At 40.1% G+C, this 22926-nt stretch overlaps 1 protein-coding gene across 1 annotated transcript; it reads right to left on the reverse strand.

Annotated features, from left to right (window-relative positions):
- Nucleotides 1-3605: 3605 nt before the first annotated feature.
- Nucleotides 3606-5608, reverse strand: LOC147396462 (uncharacterized). Its single transcript, XM_086450131.1, has 3 exons — nucleotides 5265-5608; nucleotides 4712-4940; nucleotides 3606-3872 (listed from the first exon to the last, which is right to left on the reverse strand). The coding sequence occupies exons 1-3, from the start codon at nucleotides 5606-5608 to the stop codon at nucleotides 3606-3608; spliced, it is 840 nt and encodes a 279-aa protein (XP_086306257.1).
- Between the last annotated feature and the right edge of the window lie 17318 nt (nucleotides 5609-22926).

The following is a 22926-nucleotide window of genomic DNA, read 5'->3' on the forward strand; positions in this document are numbered from 1 at the left end:
CCTTTGATATGAGTTGTTGTTATTTATAGGGGTCCTAATTGATAGACTTTTCAAGATATTCTCAGTGATCTTTCTCAGAGAGCGGTTCAACTGCTATCTGACCTGTCAATTGCAGGATTAGCTACAACTGCCCTGACAGGTTTGAGATGGCTGCAACCGGTCTGTCAAGCTGTGAGTTGTCACATCTGTCCTGTCAGGGATAGTGCTGTCACTTCTGTCATGTCAGCCCTAGGTGATCCGACCTATGCATTAAGCTCGACGCAATTCCTACATAACTCGGTGGGTCGGTAATTATTTCTCTTGGAAGCCACGTGTCAATTGCCCCGAGAATTACCTTCCACAATACCCCCTCTCGAGGTCTCGGATCTATATTCGATGTCCCAAGATAAATAAAGTTGACACGTGGCAAGCTTCAACTGGGTATTGGTCTGTCCTGGCTCAATAATTGTATTGACTTATGACATCCATATGTACACTTTTCGAGAACGACGAACCTTATAATTGACCTTGTGAAGTGTGCTCCCGATTGTTGATTTGAGCGGCGCAATTATGCACCGCCTACACGTGGCGCATTGAGACTAGTTGATAACGCACGCCTGTTCGAACGATCGCCTCACTTCTAACGCCATTAAATGCTCTGGCATTCTCATTATTACTTCATCTCTCGAGGCAATCTTGGCAGTTGATCGCCATTGATCCAGGTTCGTATCTTGAGGCATCTCAAGCCTATATATACCCTGCTCCCTTTCATTTTTCATTTTTACCTTTTGGTTTCTCTGCTTTCTCTCATTTGTTCTTTCGCACGAACTTTCTAGCTCGGCACACAACAAGTTTCCTGCACATTCTTCGAGCTCCACAAGTTCCGTTTTTCGGTTACTTTCTTCATCAAATTAGGATACTAGCATTCACCCCTCTCTTCTAAAGGCTTTCTCCCCTTTTTTTTTTCTTTTGTTTCCATCCTTCTACCACCAATGGCCAGGGGGAAAACTTATTCCCCCACTCGCCCTTTGCTGTTTGAGGTTAGGGAGGCCTATGCCATCCCTGCAAATGTGGAGATGTCCTATACGGACAATCCCTCTACCTCTCAAGATTTTCCCTCAGGTACCACCATGGTATTCTGGGGGCAACTCAAGGCAGGCCTCCGAGTCCCGCTAAGTAAGTTGACTCGGGAGGTATTATATTTTTATAGGCGGCCCCCAGGCCAAATGAGCGGGAACCTCTTCCGTTTAATCCATGGCCTTGAGCAGATGAATGCTCGGCTAGACGAGGGTCTACATCTCGGACTCCTCGACATCAAGGCCCAATTCGCCTTGAAAAGGTGCCCCAAAAAACAAGGCTTCTTTTACTTGACTAAGAGAAAAGGGAAGCCATCCTTGTTCGAGCTACCTGACTCGAACAATGAATGGTTTTTATTCCCAATCAAGCTTTTGTGGTCGGTGTGAGAGCGTTCCAAGAGACGAGGTTCCACCCCTCAACTACAGCCAATTTAATCATCACGGTGAGCTTTCTTATTTTTCATTCCTTATAATTTCTACTCAAACCATGGAGATCTGATGCCTTTTATCCTCATTGCAGGTTCGAGCAAAGATAAGTTTATCAGGGATTCTGTGATAATTACTTATATTCTGTCAAACCCTAACATATACCATCGAGTTACATAGTCCTTCCTTTTGACCAGCTGAGTCCCTATACAAGCTTCGGACCGCCAGCTCTTAGACGAAGAAGACATGTCTCTCCGTTCCAAATGGCCGGCTCTCGCAGCTGACTGTGATGACTTAGAGGACGAAGTTATGGAGGTGCCTCCTTCCAATGTCCACGAGGAAGATGAGGAAGATGAAGATGACAGTCAACTGTTCCTCAAGAGGCTGAGGAGGGGTTCAGACCCTTAGCCCTTGAGGATGGTTCCTCCTGCAACTTGATCCCCTCCCCCACCTCCTGTCACCGCCGCCTCCTCAATCCATGCCGAGCCGTCCCAAGCGTTGGCTTCAACAGTGGGGTCTGGACCCCGTGACGGGGACATCCCGCCCTCCAAATGGGTAGTTAGCCCGATCGCGGGTAGGAACCCTGTCATCGACAGAGATTTTGTGCTATCGAATCCTCAGGTAGCACAGGCTTTCTTTGAATGTTCAGTTCTCCCGAGAGACAGGGAGACCACAAACAAAAGCTTTGCCGATGACCTGACACGATTTTTTAATGATGCCTTTCGAGCTATGGTGATGGTAAAAAGTTTCCCAACGAATCCTTCCTTTAGTTGCTAGTACATTTTCTTCCTTTGTTGACCACTTCCTTATTTTAGGTTCAACATGCTTTGGCCAAGCTCGGCCAGTCAAGGGACACAATGCTGACCGAGTGGGACAAGGCTAAAGATCTTACCAAAAGGCTCTAGGGGGAAATGGACGCTGCAGCGACCAATTCCCTAAAGTTTCAGTCCAGATTGGACAACATAGTTTCCGAGCTGGAAGAGCTGAAGAAAATTTTTGCTTTGGTAGAGGGGGAGAATGCCTTGCTCAAGGGCTTGATTGAGGCTAAGGAGCTGGAAAAGGAGGAAGGTGTTGGAGAAGCAACTTGCATCCTTATAGGCATATAGCTCGATGCCTCCAAATCAGCATGGGAGAAGGCCTACAACATGCTTAAAGCAAAAATAAAGAAATCCAAGAAGGCTAATGATTAAGTCCCTCCCGAGCAAACGAATGTACAAATTCTTAGCATACAAGCGAGTTGACCCCTAATGTCACCGATGCACTCGTCGACGTTTAGTTTTCATTTTTGTTTTCCCCTCTCTTGAACTTGTAATCTTTTTTGATATGCATAGTTTCCCTTTTTTTTTTTTGTAACCGAACTTTTTTTATTAATAGACAATGTGTTTTTGTGCTACCTCTAATTTACAATTTTAGTTTCCGAAATGTATGACTTAGAGTTTTCTTATAATATCTTGACTTAAATCCTTAGACTCACTGAGTTTTGGTGTGTCTACTATGCAAATCGCCTTAAACCGACTAAGAATTCAATCGAATCGACTTGTCTCGTGCCTAGTATCTCCCTGATCACCGTTAAACCAACTTCCCAGTTGGGCTCGACGCCAGTAAAGGGCCAAGGCTTTTCGCTGAACTAATTCCCCAATTGGGCTTGGTACCAATGAAGGGCCAAGGCTTTTCGCTATACCAACCTCTCGGTTGGACTTGACACTAGTGAAGGTCCTAGACTTTCCGCTATACAAACCCCTAGGTTGGGCTCGACATCAGGGAAAGGCCAAGGCTTTCTGCTATATCAACCCCTCTGTTGGGCTTGGCACCAATGAAGGGCCAAGGCTTTGTGTGAATGCCAAAATGCGATAGGGCTCAAATATAAATGTTTTATTGATAAAATTTCTTGAGGTTGAAAGCATTGCATGGTGCTGTGATTACATTTTCCCAACTTTATTAACTATGTACGACCTTTCCCAGTTAGCACCGAGCTTCCTACTGTTAAGTTCCTTGGTGATGGAAAACACTTTCCTCAAAACCATGTCCCCAACCTTGAATTATCTTCTTCGCACATTTTTGTCATATGACTTCTTTAGCTGTTGGTGATACCGTGCTAGTCTCTTTACTACTATCTCCCGAGTTTCATCTAATCAATCCAGGTTCCATGCTATCATTTCTTCGTTTGAGATTTGTTTCTACGACCTGCGTCCTGGTGGTGGGAACTTGTAACTCGGTAGAAATGACTGCATCTGTCCCATAAGCTAAGGCAAATGGCGTGAACCCTGTTGCCATTCTGTGAGTTGTTTGATATGCCCACAGTACGCTATGCAGCTCTTCTACCCACTTCCCTGTATGCTCGGTTAACTTCTTATTCAAGTTGTCAACGATTGTCTTGTGAGAAGTTTTTACCTATCCATTGCCCTGGGTATACCTCGAAGATGATTAAAGTGAACGGATCTTGTGTTTTCTATAGTACGTTTGCACTTGGTTTCCCTTGAACTATGTTTCGTTATCTAAAAATAAATCATAAGGGATTTCGAAACAGGTAAACTTGATGACTTCTTCTTCTTTAATACGAGTGAGGGGGGTAGCTTCTACCCACTAGGTGAAGTAGTCTGTGGCTACCAAGATAAAGAGTTTACCACCCTTTCCTCGAGGCAGGGATCCAATGATATCCATTCCCCAGATGGAAAATGGCCGAGGCGCCTTTATCATGTGCAGCTCATTTCCAGGTTGGAGACTCATGTGTGCATACTTTTGACATTTATCACACATCTTGACATACCTTTTACAGTCTTCTTGCATCCTTAGCCAAAAGTAACCCTAGGTTATAACTTTGTTTGCGAGTGACCACCCTCTCGAGTGATTACTGCAAATTCCTTCATGTACTTCTGCCATTATAAGCTCGGATTCCTCTGTGTTAAGGCATTTTAAGAGAGGTCCTCCAAACGACATCCTGTACAGTTTTCTTTTGATGAGTGTATACCTCCCAATCTGGTAAAGGAGTTTTTTTTAGCTCCCCTCTTATATAGAGGGAGGATCTTAGCTTGGAGGTATTTCACGTATTTTTGCATCCACCCTAACTTATGGCCTACTTGCATGCATTCCTTCTCTTGGTATTCGATGCATACTCTTTGTTGGTACTTAATAGGTATAACTTGGCTCTTAGAATCTCCAAGCATGGAAACGATAAATTCTAGTAAATCTACATGTTTGTTCTCGTCTCTCGGGATCCTGTTTATTCTCACCTCGATGAACCATGCTGACACTCTTTTTACCGATGCCAAGTACTTCACCATTCGCTCATCTTTTGCCTCATATCCTCTGTTGCACTGATTCGTGATCAGCTGAGAGTCAGTAAAGACTGCAAGTATGTTGATTTTGAGGTATTTGGCCATTTTGTATCCGTTTATAACAGTTTCGTAATATGCCTCATTGTTAGAAGCCCCATTCTTGAGCTTCAGCAATTTCTCGAGTCTGTCATTGCTCGGGGTTACCAATACTATCCCAACTCTTGACCCGGAGTAATTTGACGACCCGTCGATAAACATCCTCCAACCTGCCTGTCTACTCCAGGCGTCTGCCTCATCAATTGTTTCATCTTTCTCTTACTCTTCCTCCTAGGCATTATCTTCAATCAGGAAGTCCGCTAGGAAATTAGCCCATCCACTTGGATTTATCCGACCTCTACATTATATCTTTCAATGGGTGGTCAGTCACTACCTGTGTGACAAAAATTAAGGTCGGAACTTGTGTAATGAGTAGACCAAGGACAGGCCGACCTTTTCTATTTTCATGTACATGACCTCTGATGGGCCGAGTGTTTTGCTGACGTAATAGATAGGGTATTCTCGACCAAGGTCTACGTTGAGGAGCATTGAGCTTATGGACCAAGCAGTGGCAACTAAATAAATTCCTAACTCTTCCCCATCTTCTGGTGTGCTGAGGATAGGCAATTGACCCAAGTACTTCTTCAGGTTAAGGAAGGCCGCTTCGCATTCCTTATTCCATACAAATCCCCTTCCCTTCTTTAGCAGGTTCAACAACAGTCGATACCTATCCGAGACCTGAGAGATGAATTTGTTCAAAGCTGCAATTCTTCCTGCTAGAGTTTGCACCTGTTTCTGGTTCTTTGGACTCGTCATCTCAATCAAGGATCGAATTTAGTTGGGAGTGGCCTCAGTGCCCCTTTTGGTGATGATATGATTGAAGAACTTCCCCAAAGATACACTGAACACGCATTTCTTCAGATTTAGCTTCATCTAATAGCCCCTTAGCCACTCGAACATCTCCTTGAGGTCCCTTAGGTGATCACCTACTTTCTTGCTTTTCACTAGCAGATCATCGATGTATACTTCAACCGTCCTCCCGATCATATCTTTAAACATTTTAGTCATGAGCCTCTAATAGGTTGCCCCGACATTCTTCAAACCGAACGACAAAATTTTAAAGCAGAACAACCTTTGCTCGGTTATAAATGACATTTTCTTTTGGTCCTCCGCTATTAGGGGGATCTAATTATAGCCCGAGTACCCCTCCATAAACGACATCCTCTCGTGCCCCGTCGTAGCATCAACTAGCCTATCAATTCTCAATAGTGGGAAACTGTCTTTTGGGCAAGCCTTGTTGAGATTTGTCTTGTTGAGATTTGTGAAATTGATGCATACTCTGACCTTTCCATCTTTCTTTGGTACTGCAACTATATTTGCTATCCATTCAGGGTATTCAACTTTCCTGATGAATCCCATCCTTAAGAGTTTGTTGATCTCCTTATTCACCCCCTATCTTAGTTGAGGTGACAATCTCCTTGGCTTCTGTTGAACTGGCCAAAATTATTTGTCAACATTTAATCGATGACATGCAACCGAGGAATCTATCCCCGACATGTCGTCAAAAGACCATGCGAACACGTCTTTGTTTACCCTTAATAACTGCACCAACATATCCTGCTCTTGTTGCAACAGCGTTGTCCTAATGCTAACAAGCTATTTTTCGCTAGAGCCGAGGTCCACTTGTTCCACATCTTCAATTGATGTCGCACGTTCCCCCTGGGCTTCATTAAGTAATTGCTCCTCCTCGATAGATAACACCTGTCTCTTATTTTAGCGCTTGGTGCCGTGGCCATTCCCTGGTCTTAAAGCTAAGTTAAAACACTTATGTGCCATTTCCTGGTCTTCCCTAATCTTCATCACTCCACCTTTGTTCGTGAAGCGGATTATCTGATGGTAGGTTGATGGGATAGCCTTCATCTCATGAATCCACATTTTCCCGAGAATTGCATTATAAGCTGAGTTCGCGTTGATTACTATGAACCTAGTCATTACTAATTTTTTTCCTGTTGTTACAGGGAAAGTAATTTCCCCTACTGAGTGGGAGCTCCGTTGAATTTGAACAAGGTGGACTAAGTCGGAACCAGGCTTTCCGATACTCCTATTCTCTTTGTTGCTTCTAAGAAGAGGATGTCCACCGTGCTTCCTACATCTACCAGAATTCTTCTGAGATCCACATTCCCAATCGGAAGCGTAATGACGAGCACATCTTGATGTGGAATAGACGCCCCCTTTAGGTTATCCTTGGTGAATATTATCACTTGTTTTCCCGTAGCAAGGCTAAATCTCTTCGTTCTGGTGACTATGGGGAGACCTAGTTTACACCAACCTCGTGGCGTATCTTCATCACCCTTGCTCTGGCTAGTTGCCTAGACTACATCTTTGATTCATGTGCACCAGAGATAGTGTGCACAACCCTTCGTTCTTCGGGTTCACATCGTCTATCCCTCTTGGGTGGCTGAAGAGGTGGTCTTTGATTCTGTTCCCTTTGGGTCTCCTGTCTTCCCTCAGTAGTGGTGGCCACATACCTTCTGAGTTTTCCATCTTCGACCAGATCTTGAATGATATGTCGCAGTCTGTAACAATCCTCGATCAGAGGTTCCTCCCCTCCATGGTATTTGCAGTAAGGCTTTCATGCCTCCCTCGATAATCCTGATGTGGCTGGACAAAACTGAGGTCACTATGTATGTGCCTAAGTATCACCGATAACTTTTCGTTGAGGGGGTATACACCCAACCTCTCTTCCACCTTGACTGCTCCTTGGGGTCTTGTCGCCTCTTCCTGCTACACCCCTCTCTCGACTCGATCATTGCTTTCTGGGCTTCTTGACTTCCCTGGCTATTAGCGATTGTCTACGTTCCCCGTCCCATATTATTCATTGATTCCTCTACCAAAATGTATTTATCTACCTTCGCATACAAATCCTCGAGCTGCGTGGGGTCAGACTTTATCAGTGACTCATGCAACCGGGTCCCTGGGATGATTGTCTCCACATAAGCTGCACAAGTAGTTGCCTCATCCATACCATCGACAGTTATTGCCTTTGTTCAAAATCGGGTGACAAAGGAATGTATACTTTCGTCGACCTCTTGTCGTAGGTTGAAAAGTGCATTAACCCCAACTTTCTTCTTTCGTAAGTACACAAATTGCCCGACGAACTTCTCTTCTAGCTAAGAGAGATTAGTTATCGACCTAATTGGCAGCCTTTGGAATGAAAACATAGCCCCATGCCTTAGAGTAGAAAGGAAGAGTTTGCAAAGCAAATGGTTATCCTTTTGGTACAAAACCATTTGACTTCTGTAGTGGAGGACGTGGTCCATAGGGTCCTTCGTTTTGTCGTACATTTCGAACTTCGACAGGTGAAAAGCTCTCGGAGGCTTGGAACTCATAAGTGCTGATGAGAACGGTGTACCCCTCAGCTCTCGAATCATATTTCAAGCCTTTTTCCTAGGGTCCTTCCCCCACGCTAGTTCCTTATCCCTTATCCTCAACATTTCTTCCACCTCTTCCCTAGTCATGGGATTCCAATCTTTAGAACACCTTTGCTATGTTTTCATCAGTATAGAATCCACTGTTCAATTTGTCTCGCTCCTTCCTGTTGCGTGGAGCATATGGCCTTGGCTTCCCTTCCCTTCTAAACCTCTACCAGTCTCAATTCCCTCACCTAGCCTCTGCCTAAGTTCCTTGTTTTCCCTTCTAATTATTGTAATTTCATCGTTTTGCTTTTCTAACTCCCTGCGCATTTCTTCTCTCATCTCTGTTAGTAAGTTATACATCGCAAGCATGGGACGATGCCAAATTGTAGATGCATTTTTTCACTCTACCTCAAGATCTCCCTTGTAAGCTCTTAGCTCGGTAGGCAGTCTGATACAAGACCACTCCAACGATCAAGTTAGAACTAGTACCCAACTAATAAAGAGTTCTCAGAGAAGAATTTTTTTAACCTTTGACATGAGTTGCAACCTAGTATTTATAGGGGTCCTGATTGATGGACTTTCCAAGATATTCTCAGTGATCTTTCTCAGAGAGCGGTTAAATTGCTCTCTGACCTGTTAGTTGTAGGATTAGATACAACTACCATGATAGGTTTGAGATGGCTGCAACCAGTCCGTCAGGCTGTGAGTTGTCACATCTATCTCGTCAGGGATAGTGCTGTCACTTCTGTCACGTTAGCCCTAAGTGATCCAACATAGATTAAGCTCGGCGCAATTCCTACATTACTTGGTTGGGTTGGTAATTATTTCTCTTGGAAACCATGTGTCAATAGCCCCGAGAATTACCCTCCACATAGATCAAGATTATGATATTTACGAGAAAAAAATCTTAATTCAATGTAGACGAGATCTTGTTGAAAAAAAATAATCGTAATTCAATAAATACGAGCAGGGGGCAAAGCTTGTTAGGGACAAGTGGGAGCTATAGCCCCCACTGAACATTTTGAGAAAAACCAAATCAGTCATTTAGCCCTTGCACTTTGATTCATATTAGAGATCCCCTTGTATTTTTAGCCCCCACTGAACATGTAAACAAAATTCAAAATCAGTTATTTAGCTCTGTACTTTGATCCATATTAGAGATTTCCCCTATTTTTTTACTAATGACAAGCAGAGCCCGCACTAAATTTTAGAAAAACATAAAAACCCATGATTTTAGCCCCCTAAATTTATATTAGAAGGTGTCATATGCAAGCACACATGTATCAAAAGGGTTTATTTGTAATTTAAAATATTGTTTAAAGGGTTTTTGAATATTTACGTAATAAAAAATGAAACTTCTTATAATTTTGAAAGTGATTGTAAAGTGGATTGAAATTTTTTTTTTTTACAAAAATAATCTTGATTATATTAAATTTAAATATAAAAACAGGGGCATCTATGGCCACTCGAAATTTGGTGTCGAACGACTTTTACTCCACCTTTTCTCATTATAATAGTAAAGATTAGTAATACCCATGTGTTTTTCAAGATGATGCCATGCATTTATTTGGCCTCCATCTTCTCAAGTTAATGTACAATTACTAAATTTTCCTCATCTTCAATCTTTATGCAACAATTTAGGAAAAAAAAAATTTGTGATTTTGCCACCTCCCCCATTTTGATTGACACTAAAGATATCCCTAATTTTTTTTTTCAAACTGGCGACATGCATCCCTTGCAAAGATCCACATAACATTTTTAAGAAAAACATCCATGATTTACCACCCCCACCCCCAGGGACGGAGCCAAGATTTTCTTGTAGTGGGGGCAAACTATGGTTAGTTGTATAGTTGAAGCACTTGAAGATGAATGGTTTTAAGGGGCAATCCAGAGGTTTTTGGTTAGGAGTTGAAGAAAAGGATATTTAGGTCATCAACAAAATAGTCTCAAAGTTCTGTGGGGGCAATTGCCCCCACTAGCTCCTTACTAGCTTTGCCCCTGCCCACCCCCCCCCCCCCCCCACACACACACACACACACACACACACATTTTGATTGATAATAGAGATGCCTACTGTGTTTTTCAAATGGGAGACATGCATCCCTTGGCTTCGATCTCCTAAGACTCGGACTAGAGTAAAATGACTTAAGGGCTCTTATCTTCAACTGCTATCCAATCTCAAGAACCATAATAACAAGTTCGGATTCTAAGTCATTATTCTGAGGAGATTTTGTTTGGTTTATTTGGATAAGTTCAAAAAATAATTGTGAAAAATTCATCAAATATGAAAAGGATGTATTTGATTTTCTTGGCAAAATCCATCATTTTCAACTCCCTACAAATCCTTTCTTATTCTTGAAATTTTAATGTAAAAAAAAATAAAATTTTGAGAGATAAAGATAAAAATGTTACCCTATTCAGTCATTAATTGATTATTTTGTTGATTTGCGGATTTAATCAGCTAATCATTTATTTGAAGAATTTTACACAAAAAAAAATATTTGAAAAGATACAAATAATTTTTTATTGTCCAAAACTCGTGTTTTTATCCCCAAAACTAGTCATCTCTAGCAACAGGGTAAGTGTTTTCATCAACATTTTCAACTTTGAGATTATATCTTCTTTAAACTTAAAGAACAATGTTGGATTTTTCGATAGCAAAATCAGAGGTTTCTACAATACATTGAAGATTATGGGTTTAACCTAACTTGACATCATTTAGTCAAAAGCCCTTCATTGTATCCTCAAAATTGGTAAGGTCTTTTACCTTCATCTCTAGCCTTGAATGTACTCTTTAACCTTCAAACATCAAGAACGAGATATACGATTTCTAGAGAAGTTTAAGAGTTTTTATAGGTAAAAAAAATCAGGATTATGTACAAGATATTGAAGATGGTTTAACCTAACCTCATCTTTAACCTCTGCTCAACTACCTTTGATTATATCCCAAAATCAGTCATTTTCAACTTTAGGGTAAGGATTTTACCTATGTTTTTAGCCTTGAATGCCTTTCCTCTTCAACTTTCAAACATCAAGAACAAGATAGGATTATTTTAGAGAAATACAAGTTATTTCTTTTAGGTAGAAAAATCGAGGGTTTCTACAAGACATTGAAGATGATGAGTTTAAAATGATTTTCAGTGTGGATCTTTTTGTCACTCTTATGGAGATTATTGGCCAACAATCGTTTACAGTGAGAAACCCAACATCTACAAAAAAAGGAAACTGAGATTACTGGCCAGCCAAAGCACTTAGCCCCCACTGACAAAAAATCATGGCTTCGCCCTTGAGTACGAGATCTTGATGACCAATATCTTAACCTTTATGAGATCTTGATCATTGTGATCTTGATCTTTATGATCAAGGCTCTCTTACTATCGGATTGAAGCGGTGATAGCAGTTAAGGGTTCCAAACCTTTCTTTCCACAGACAAGACAGGCAACGGATCTGTCTTTTGCTTCACTGGGAGACCAAAAAATATTGCAAGAGGAAGACAGGTTTGAATTCAAGTTTCCTCTGCCTTGATTGGATTGCCAGTGGTTTCTGGACCTGCCTTTCTTTTGTTGGAGGGGTGGACGGACCGAGATCTCTTTCTCCACATTCTCTTCTCGATGGGCGTGGTCTAGGCATGTCGTATCTTGGTCCAGGCGAAGGAGTTGTTCGGGTTTCGGCATGAGGGATAGCACATCAGTTTCCGATCCTGGGGGCATACTCCTTTTTAGTCCCGTTCCGTCAGGGTTGCGGGTTCGATCATTGAATGCAGAGAATTCCTATACGCCTTATATGCAATGCCTTCACCAACGTAAAGGGGCCAACAACCTACTAACTATAGTATTGGTCGACATCTCTAAATCCTTCTCAGCCAACATAAAGGGATTGACTCATGGCAATGGATCGCAAAAGAAAAAAATGCTCGTGGATGAATCTCTTTCAGATCCTCACCCCCTGCTAGCTTTATTGGTGAATCAGCCATTCGGGAATAGATCCCTATGGAAAAAGGGGCATAGAAACGACTAAACCAAGCATATTTCCACTAGTCAGGTCAGGAAAACATAGGAGTACTCCTGGGATTGAGATTTCTTTGTCAGTAGATCCATGGGTGGAAATAAGTGAAGTCCACCACATAAACAAAGCCCTTCCCTTTTTAGTTTTCTCAGTGGGATCGGTCCAAATACTTGACTCAGAAAAGGTGGGCTGTAGCCTCTATATCGAGGGAGCCGTTAAGTTAATTTGAATATTTGAATTATTTGATTTATTAGATCTTGAATTTTGATGAACTTCGTTTCTGATTCACAAAACACTAGAATAATGAATCAAGGAAAAAACATATGACTCTACCAGCTACAAGAAAAATCCTCATGATAGTCAATATGGGTCCTCACCACCTATCAATGCATGGTGTTTTTTGACTCATCGTTACTCTAGATGATGAAGATATTACTGACTGTGAACCCATGGAATGGAAAAAATTGCATATAGAAAATCGAACAATTATACAATCTCTGCCTTATGTAACCCGTTGGGATTATTTAATGACCATGTTTTAAGAGGCGATAACAATAAATGCACTAGAATAGTTGGAAAATATTCAAGTACCTAAAAGAGCCAATTATATTAGTGTCATTATGCTGGAACTGAGTCGTATAGCTTCTCATTTGTTATGACTTGTACCTTTTATGGTGGATATTGGTGCATAGACTTCCTTCTTCTATATTTTTAGAGAGAGAGAATTGATATATGATCTATTCGAAGCTACCATAAGTATGCGAATGATGAATAATTCTTTTCTTATTGGAGGAGTAGCTATTGATCTACCTCATGGTTGGATATATAAATTTTTGGATTTCTGCGATTACTTTTTAACAATGGTTACTGAATATCAAAAGCTTATTACTTATGCAAAATCGAATTTTTTGGGAACGAGCTCCAAGTAGAATTGAGGGTTCTTGCTCTGTTGTGGTTTGCCATGTTGATGAACCTAAAGCAAACAGGCCCCATACGCGAGTATGTGAAGGCCATCTTTCGTAGTTATCCCTGGACATTTGTGATATGACGGAAGAGGACCGGCTCTTCGATTTCATGAAGGGGCTCCAACCTGCGCCAAAATGTCCAAGACTTAGGGGCGGCACAGGCAGCTAGCCTGCTAGATTGAAAGTACTTAGCCAGGGGGAGTCGAGACCAGGCCAAGGGCAAGGGCCTAAAGTATCGAAAAGGCAAGGACTCCAAGAAGAAGCCAAGCCTGAGGCCAAGAACAGCGAGCTCAAGATCAGGAGCCAAAGCGGACCGAGAAGAAAGAAGGCTGAATCTGCTCCAAGGCAGAGCGACTGCCCTAAAAAAGGAAAATCAGAGTAAAAACTATTAGTTTCTGGAGGATGAACGGATTGTCCAACTAGAAATGATTACAAATGCATAGGTCATTAGAAGGAGTTCCAATAAGCGGATAAATATAGTGTACCACCTTATTTATTTCCTCTATGGGGGAGAAACACAATGGAAGAACCCGCGGATATGGGCAAAACAACAATGTTTGTTAGCCAAGGAAAATGACTTGTGGTAAGAGAAGGTAGACTTTGATTAGACGTGCTCAAAATCTTTTTGATTTTTTGATGCGAGGGAAAGGAAAGATAGAAGGCTCCTCGCTTTTGTTCAATTATAAATAAATAACCACTTTGATGGAGATTTGTAGCATCATTCAAGTAAATACAGATTAAGATCGTAGAAACATGAGCTTGTGATATAGCTACACCTAATTCCGGACCGGTTAATGCAAGAACTATAAATAAAGGACCAGGATCTCCTATGAAATAAAAAAGATCATTCATACATAGCATAGTCCAAGCGGACCCACTTAAAATCTTTACTGAACTATGACCGGCCATCATATTAGCAAATAAACGTATTCCTGAGCTTAATGCGCGAAAACAATGAGGGATTAGCTCAAGGAGTACTAAAAAAGGTGCTAACGGCAGTGGGACTCCTGCGGGTAATGAGAAGCTTAAAAAATGAAGCCCATTTCTTTGAAATCCCACTATAGTAATGCCAATAAAAATCGGAAATGAGAGACCCAAAGTAAATAGAAAATGACTTGTAACATTGAAGCTATAAGGTATCATACCTTGGGGATTACGAAAGAACAAAAATGTAAAAGTGGCCGAGATACGAGGGGAAAACTTTTGTTTCACATTTCCGAAAAGACCACTTATTTGTTCTTTTACTGGGTTTGGCATGAAATCATAAGTAAGCCCTACCAAGGATTGCCAAGTATTTGGTATTGAGTTTTCCCCTCCGTTTTTAGTAACAAGATGAAACAGGAGTAGAACCAAACTGAGAGTTAGCAGCATAGACAAAGATGGATTTGTGAAGGATAAATACAGTTTCCTATATTCAAGTGAGTTGTTTAACGTCATTGTAAGAAAACACTTTTTGAATTTCATCCTCACTTCTTGCTCTCAAAATACATAAAGACTTATTGGAAATTGCTAGTTGGGTTGGTCTAACAAAGAAAGGTATGGTAGAAAGAAATATGCACAAATGAAGGGGCATTTTTGGGGAGTAGCCTTGTCAAGCCCCGAAATCCCAACACGAATCCCTATGATTCATCAGTCAGAATCTCGAGGGGTGAGATAACCAATCACACAACCTGCTAGAACATTCACAAACAATAATACTTATGGAAAAGAAAATATACGCAACGGAAAAATATTTGACTAACATCAATACAAGAGTCTAGAGTAAGCGGAACAATAGTCAAATACTGATATCATCAAAAACCTCAATCTCATAATACATTAGATTACAAAAAAATTTAAATTAATCTGTTCCTTATCTACAAGAAAAAACTACTAGGATCCTCTACTAATCATCAAAGACACGACGGTGGCAAGACATCAATTTGATCCTCCCCAAGGACCTCCTCAAAAGACTCCTCAAAAGACTCCTTAATAGCTGAATAATCTATAGGGAGAAAGATAGGGTGAGTAACAATGGAATGTTATTCAGCAGGATGGACGTCATTTTAACAACGAGTCATACATGCACGAGTAATCATCAGAACAATTAAATAATGCAAGTTTTTCATAATGTAACATATGATAAATGTCTAATCATACTCAGTAAACAATTATAAAAGTTTTCAATCTATCATTTTTATCATTTAAAGTAATGTGTGCATCTTTCAAATGAAAACATCTATCAACATTACAAAAATAAAGAAAAAATACATAATAAGAACACGGCGGTGTAGTCGATAAGAAAGTAGAGGAACACGCTGGTATAGTCGCCTCGACTATGGTAATTTATTATTCTAGACTTCCAATCGACATGGAATTCCATCGTCATAATCTGATTTTGTGGCCGGTCTAGCATACCACAGTTAGATGACCATTTATCCGACTCAGACTAGTCGTTAACCAAGAACCCAATACTAAGTTCAACTAACGATGAGGTCTACGATTTGACGATTATAGACTAACAGTGATCACTAATTAGTCTAGGAGACCCCTCACATTGAAGCTTATCAAGAGGCAATGTTTACACTATACAGAGACTGCATTTACATACAACGTATCCCAGGAAATAAGTAGGAGAAATTTCTGAATCTCATAAGTTGTAATATATTATAAGGTATCCCATACTACTAAAGAGCATATGACATCTAGCGCTATCCTAGATTGACTCGTCGTTTTCAAATACACAGCAATGCGTCACTTTTTATGGATTTTCTTATGAATCTTTTTTGATAAACAAAATAGTTTATTTTATATATAGTATATCATTTCTTTTAATCGAAAATAGAAACAAGGTTTGGTAGTGCCCTCCAGTGACAATCATTTGTCATTTCCATCCATCAACTATCCCATCCCTCTATCTATCTATTACATTTTACGTGGCATGGCCACTATATAAAACTAGAGGCATTGTCTCATTAATCAGTCGAGAACATACGTTTTCTTTATCTATCCATCAATCAAATTGATCAATCTATCATCTAATTTGTTATATATCCATCAAAGTAATTTTACTTTTAAAGTAATTTGAAATTCATAAGGCATCAACCAATTCCATTTGATGGCTTTGATTGAGTAGAAAGACTCGAAAAATACGATAACATCATAAGACATAAAAACTGTAAATCTATGAAAATTAGGCTAAGTGTAAAAAAATTATTCTTTCAAAGTTGTCGAAATTGAAAACGATTTTTTGTACATGAAAGCCCTTGACAACATGAGAAACACTATATAATTTTTTCTTACTTAATTCTAAAGAACGCTGAAGATATCGTGTTTTGAAAATCGGGCGAAAACATTGAATTTTACGTTTTGTTCTTGAAACCAAAAATCACATTTTGATACGATAAGATTTTGATCTTAAAACTATTCACAACGTTTCGAAATAGGGGGTAAAACCTTAACTTCACTAAAGAACTTAATGTAATTGGAAATTACATAAATGTTTTTAATGAAATAAAAATAGGAAATGGGTACATACTATATGGAAGCAACATAAATAAAAATTAGAACTAAACTCAATATTTGGATTTATTATTATTATTTTTTTTTGAATTGTTGATTTTTCGTCGAAACTTGACAAAAATCGATATAAACCTTATACAACTCATAAAATGTATAAAATATATCAAATAAATCAAATGAACTAAAATAAATAAAAAATAACTATGTAAACATGATCCAATTCGTTTAAATATGTATAAATATAATAAAACAATCGATTTATTGAAGATCGCATAGATTTTCTATGAAATTATTGCATAACTAGAAGGTAGAAAGGAAGACAACCTACTTCAAACTATTCTCTACTGTTTAACGAAGTCTAAGGATCACCTTCGACCAATTTCAAAAATTTTCCTCCAACTAAAATCGACGTTTTTAGCGTCTATACGTAACCCTCGATGGGAGGAACAACTTTCCTTCTTGCGATAAAGCTTGGATCATTTTCGTTTGACATAGATTTGAGTTGCAAATCTCGAGAAAAATGATTGAGTATTGCTTGGAGAAGAGAATAAGAAAAATCAGATTTTTCTAATTAGGGACTGATATTTATAACTTAAGTTAAGACATATGCGTCATTTCAGAAATTATTTTTTTCGAATGCCGATTTGGACATTCTTATACTCTATTTCGGGTGATTTTTTGACATAAATCTAATGGTATGATCAAATTTATCAAATTATATCTCTAAAGTGTCGTTTACTAATTTGGTAATCACTTGATGCGAAACTCAAGGATTTAGTAATTTTTTCGATTGATTTCTAATTAAGTCATGCTTATAGGCTAAAGTATGTTTCTCGACCCTTCGAAATCTATTGGTGAAGTTAATTTTCCTCAAATATTGGAAATTAAGGATTCATACTTTTGAATCAACGTAAAAACTTAAAATTCTTTCCTCGAGATACGTATTAGGATTTTTAGGTTATTACAAGCCCACTTCTTCAGAAACTTCTTAGCACATACATAAATTAAGCACTTCCTGTCACATAAATTAAAGGAGCCATTGAAAACATTTGTTATTTGAATTATGTTGTCATTTCCATTCCATATATTGCTCATAATAAATAAATTTAGTTTCATTCTTGATTAAGTCCCCAGCATGTGAGTCAAACATTTAAGGGAGACCTCTATCCCACCGAGATTTGTAATTAATAGTCTCCCATTTTTCATCCAAAATAAGCCATTTTCATTGGGATCTTGTTCTTCCATTTGAGCGAGAATCAGAGCCTTCCTTTTGATGATACTTCATGCCAAAACCCTGATTTGCTCTTCACTTAAGCAGTCTGGGTTGACCCATCTTACCCTTGCTGCATTAAGCGAAAGGAGACTTGATAAACATATTCACCATCGAAGATAATTTTCATCTTCGACTTTATCATCAGCCTTCAGAGTGATTGGATAATCAAGAGTCGACAGTGAATCCGAATGGAATTTTGAATCAATAGTTATTGGGTGGGCCTTGATCTCCCGGGTGGGTCCAAAGTCAATTTTAGATTCAAAGCTGGTTCATTGCTTAAATTGAGGAGCGGTCTCAAAGGGCCAACATTGCTTCCATTGCCTCTAATAGAAAAAAGAAAATTCTCAGACATCATTAGTGACAGTAGAAAATCTAACAAGTCCACTCATACTCTTATACAAATGACACATTTATATGTGCAAGGAGAAACCAATAAATAAGAAAAATAAGAGCCATTGGAAGAATACGACGATTATTATAAGATTTCTATTCCGAACATTTCCTGGAAGTAGATGATAAGTTTTAAATCAAAATCACATATATTCTCTATTTGGTTAAGTCCATCTTTTTCGCCACATAGGGGTTATGGTAGTCAAACCCAATTCTTTTATACCCACGACCGCCCATGAATCAATGACGATTGAGCAAAAGGCGGTATTTGGAAACCACACTTGACTGAGCCCATTAGTCATTGATAGATCCATTTTTTGACTAAGATTCCAATTACCAGACGATATTTTTCCGAAAAGTTTCAAAGTATGTTGCGGTCAAAAGTATAGACACCTCAATTTGAATGGGCCCTCACTCGAAAGGGCTCAAAAACAGTAATTTCCAATAAACTTGGCCAATGGGCTTAGATGGTCCGAATCATCGAAATATGGCATTTTTGCCAAAATCAAAGCCTCTAACACCTCTCAATGGGTTAGTGGGTCCACCAAAAAGATCCGACATGTTCCCATCTACCCCACTCCATTCAAAATGTCGATTTTTCAACGAAATTGGCCAACGGGCTTCAAAAGCCCAAATCACTAAAAAAAATGGCAATTTGATTGAACCAAGGCCCCTAAGACCTCCCAATGGTCTAGGGGACCTACAAAAAGGTTGTGACCATCCTACACGTGTTCAACGTCGCCGCACTTCCTTTATATCCAAGAAAAACCAAACGATCAATGGAATTCTCCAACGGGCCTAAAAAGCCCGATTCGCCAACATGTGGCATTTTTGATCAAATCAATGATCACAAAAATCTCAAAAAAATAAAAAAATAAAAAATGTGAGACTTGGGATGCCTACCCCTCCTCTACTTCCACCGCTCCGCTTCCGAATCCGCAAACACCCTAAGCCCATTCAAAGCCCATGAACCCTAAAATCTACAAAAAACTAATTTCCCACCTTACCCCTAACCTAAAATCGATCTCATATCACATAAACCCTAAAATGAACCTATCCTCAAAAATCCAATCCGAAACAAATCCTATCCAAACCAAAATTTCCTAAAACCCAAGCCCAATACACTAAAAGCCCACAAACCACTATCCATACCCCATTCATTATCCAACCCACAACCCTAACCCATTAATCCCATTACCCACATCAACCAATCACCCTCTCAACATCACCATCCCCTTTCACCTCCCTCATCTAATCACCTACCTCCATCATCATTCTCTAAAAAAATCAACCAAACACATCACTTTTCCTCCAAAATCACCTCAACCCATATCCTACCCTAACCTAATCTATCTCCATCCTCTAACATCATCAACAACCCACATCACAACCCATACCCTACACATCCTAACCTATCATTATTCTCTTACATCAACAACCACCCACATCACAACCCATATCTCTACCCATCATTTTCTTTAAAACACTCCAACAAAATCACCTCAACCCATACTTCTCTCATCATCAACTAACCAATCCATACTCTTCTCTCTAATCAAACAACCACCATCAACCAATCAACCAATCTCATCACCTCACTCTCTCATCACATATGCCACATGGCATCATCCCCTTCCTCCTCCCAAAAACTAACCTACCAACCTCTTACACAACTCATTCTTCTAAATCTAAACACCTCATCTCTTCAACCAACCTAACACTCCTTCTCCAAACAACCCTCTTACACCCCCACTCTCTCCATCAACCATCACTCATCTCACCCCACCAAACACTCTACCCAAATGAATTTGGGTAAGATCCAAACCATTTGGGTTAAAATTGAACCCACTTTCCTCATTACACAAATACCCTCACTTTCCTTCTAAATTTCATACCTTCCACCCCTAAAACCTATGCCATTATCCCTCCTTTCAAACTCTCACCCTATTATACCCCTAAACCTCCTCCAAACATCTATAAATACCCCTCCCTTCATCCCAAAAATGGTTACCAAGTTTCACTAAGAAAAAAATATAATCTCAACTCATCTCACCTCCACTCTACTATTCTCTCATACCACCTTCTAAAAAAGTAATTTCATTATCATACCTCATTAAGGACTCAAGAGAATTTAAGAAGAAGAAGAAAAAAAGATCGAAGATACAAGGTGGGTTCATAGTACACCCCCCCTTTTTCTTTCTCTATCCTCTCCTCCTCCCTCTTCTAATATCCCCTTTCTTCTCTTTTATTTTGTTTTAAATGAATAGTTCCTAAGGCTTAGATTTACAAGGGTCATCTCCATCAATGAGATGATCCTATGATCGAGCCGAAATTAAATCCCTATCTAGGGTACAAACGCATCCACGTGGCACTTTATTTTCCTCATTTTTTATTATAAAATGATCGAGTTACTTGAGGTTACCGCCACTTGACGGGGAGAAAAGGGTGCCTAACACCTTCCCTTTTCTCCAACCGAGCCGCTTACCTAGAATCCCAAGATTGATTAGTTCCTATCCATTGCGAGTCACTACATACCAAAAATGTCAAATTTTGAAATATGTACATCGGGTGACCATTCACACCCACTTACGACATGAATGGTGGCGACTCTAAACTTTAGTAGATGTGACCGTCGTAATGATGAAAACCACGTATCTACAAAAAGTAACCTGGCTTTTTGGTTTGGCCGGACGCGTGACGCTTCTCGGTAGCAGGCACTACCTTGCGTCCGACCTGAGCTGACTCCTTCGTAGTCTGCAGCGTGTTGGCAGATGGCCCTGTCTCCCGCCGCTAGTGGAAGACCTTCCTTCATAAGGGCGCTTTCATCACCGTACGGAGGACCCCCGTTCCAGGTGATAACAAAGGACACGCCGATTTGCGAGATATGCACCTTACAGCAGCAGGGGGACAAGTAGCCCATACTCGTGATCGTAAACTTCTGCACTTTCGGGTACTTCCCTGCCGAGCGCGGCTGAGTGCTAGCCTTCATCCCCAACGCTCAAAGCCTGGAACCTGCAGAGCATATCTCGCGCGATCGAACTATCAGCAACCTAGGTTGGCTTTCTTCCAGGCAACATAATCCAATCCCCTTTTCAAGTATTCCTTCTTTTGTACACCTTATAGGTCTTTTTAGTACCCGATCCCCGGGCCCTTTTTGGAGTAGTTATCCCCAAGAAGTGATCCACTGTGTGCCTTCTTGTATATGAAGGTCAGTAACATCTTTCATTGGGATAAGATAAGTAGAAAGGACTCTATCCACTAGTAGAGATGGGTTTTTTCCTGCTTTTGTTGATGCAGACTTGGAGGGCGAGATGGCGAGTCCATTTTCGGATATTGTATCTAACCCAATCTAGGGAGTACGAATCTCCTAGGCATCAACTCAAACAGGAGGCCTTATGTTTTCACACATCTATACTATAGAACAAGTATAGAGATTAACTAGTCAGGGTGGTGTCTTTTATCTATAATTTCTTCTTTTGAGTTGACAAGTGGAACAAGAACGAAGCGATCAACAGGAGGAGTCAACAAGCTTCGTGAGAAAGCAGTCGTTTGTTGTTCCTATAATAGTCTAACTCTTCCTTAAGCAAGCATATGATCCAAGCAATGACTGAACGTAAAGCACTATTGCGTGGTAGCGCATCAATTTTCTTGTTGTGGGGGACACCGATTTGAAAGAAGTGATAAGGTCGAGCTGGCGCTCTTCCTTGTATTAGTGTAAGCTCCTTTTGTTGACAAGTGGAGCGATAGAGGAGAAACAGTTCCTTGAGCTAACAAGCGGAGCGATCTGGTCTGGGAGCTGGCGCTCTTACCTGACCTGTATAAACTCTTCCTTTCGTTGACAAGCGGAGCGATCAACCTGTCGGTTGCTCCTTTCTTTATTAGATACAATATGCCCTTGCCTTTAGCAAGCGTACAGGAAGTGGGGTCCCGGGTGGGACACCAGTTCCGGGGAGCGATAAACAAGCGTTGCGATCTGGGAGCTATATATATAGGTCAGGATCTGTAGACACATAAAGCTACTCATAAAGCTACAACGTGTTTTGTCTTATATAGGCAAAAAGGTTTTGAATGGGCTGATTTTTTATAAGGATGGTCTCTATAGTGAAGGGATCATCCTTGCAAAAAATTAGTCCATTCTAAAACTTCTAACCCCATCAAAAGGGGTCTACAAAAAATGGACGATCCCAAATCCTTCAACTTGTAAACATAGGGCTAGAAGTTTCAAAATGAGCTGATTTTTTGCAAAGATGATCCCCTCACCATAGAGATCATCCTCATAAAATATCTGTCCATTCTGAACATTTTTGCCCATATAAGATAAAACACGTTGTAGCTTTATGTGTCTACGTATTGTAACCCTATATATATATATATATATACATATATGGGAAATGTTCAGCTCCCAACCATTTACCCAACAATTTGCCCAACATGTTTTGTCCAACATGGGTTAGAAGTTTTGGAATAGGCTGATTTTTGGTGAGGATAATCTCTATGGTGAGGAGATCATCCTCACCAAAAATCAGTCCATTTCAAAACTTCTAACCCCATGTTTACAAGTTGAAAAATCGTGGACCGTCGATT

The sequence above is a fragment of the Akebia trifoliata genome, chromosome 8 (genome assembly GCF_017979445.1).
Source record: "Akebia trifoliata isolate Shusen 1 chromosome 8, ASM1797944v1, whole genome shotgun sequence".
NCBI classification, from domain to species: Eukaryota; Viridiplantae; Streptophyta; class Magnoliopsida; order Ranunculales; family Lardizabalaceae; genus Akebia; species Akebia trifoliata.

Bases quoted from the DNA above. Each gene is read 5' to 3' on its own strand.
- LOC147396462 (XM_086450131.1), bottom strand. From the start codon at position 5,608: ATGACGAGTCCAAAGAACCAGAAACAGGTGCAAACTCTAGCAGGAAGA. The intron at 4,941-5,264 runs GTACATGAAAAT...GAGCAATGACAG, and splicing joins CTCGGCCCATCAGAGGTCAT to ACTCGAGAAATTGCTGAAGC. The intron at 3,873-4,711 runs GTGAGAATAAAC...GGCAATGGATAG, and splicing joins TGTCAGCATGGTTCATCGAG to GTAAAAACTTCTCACAAGAC.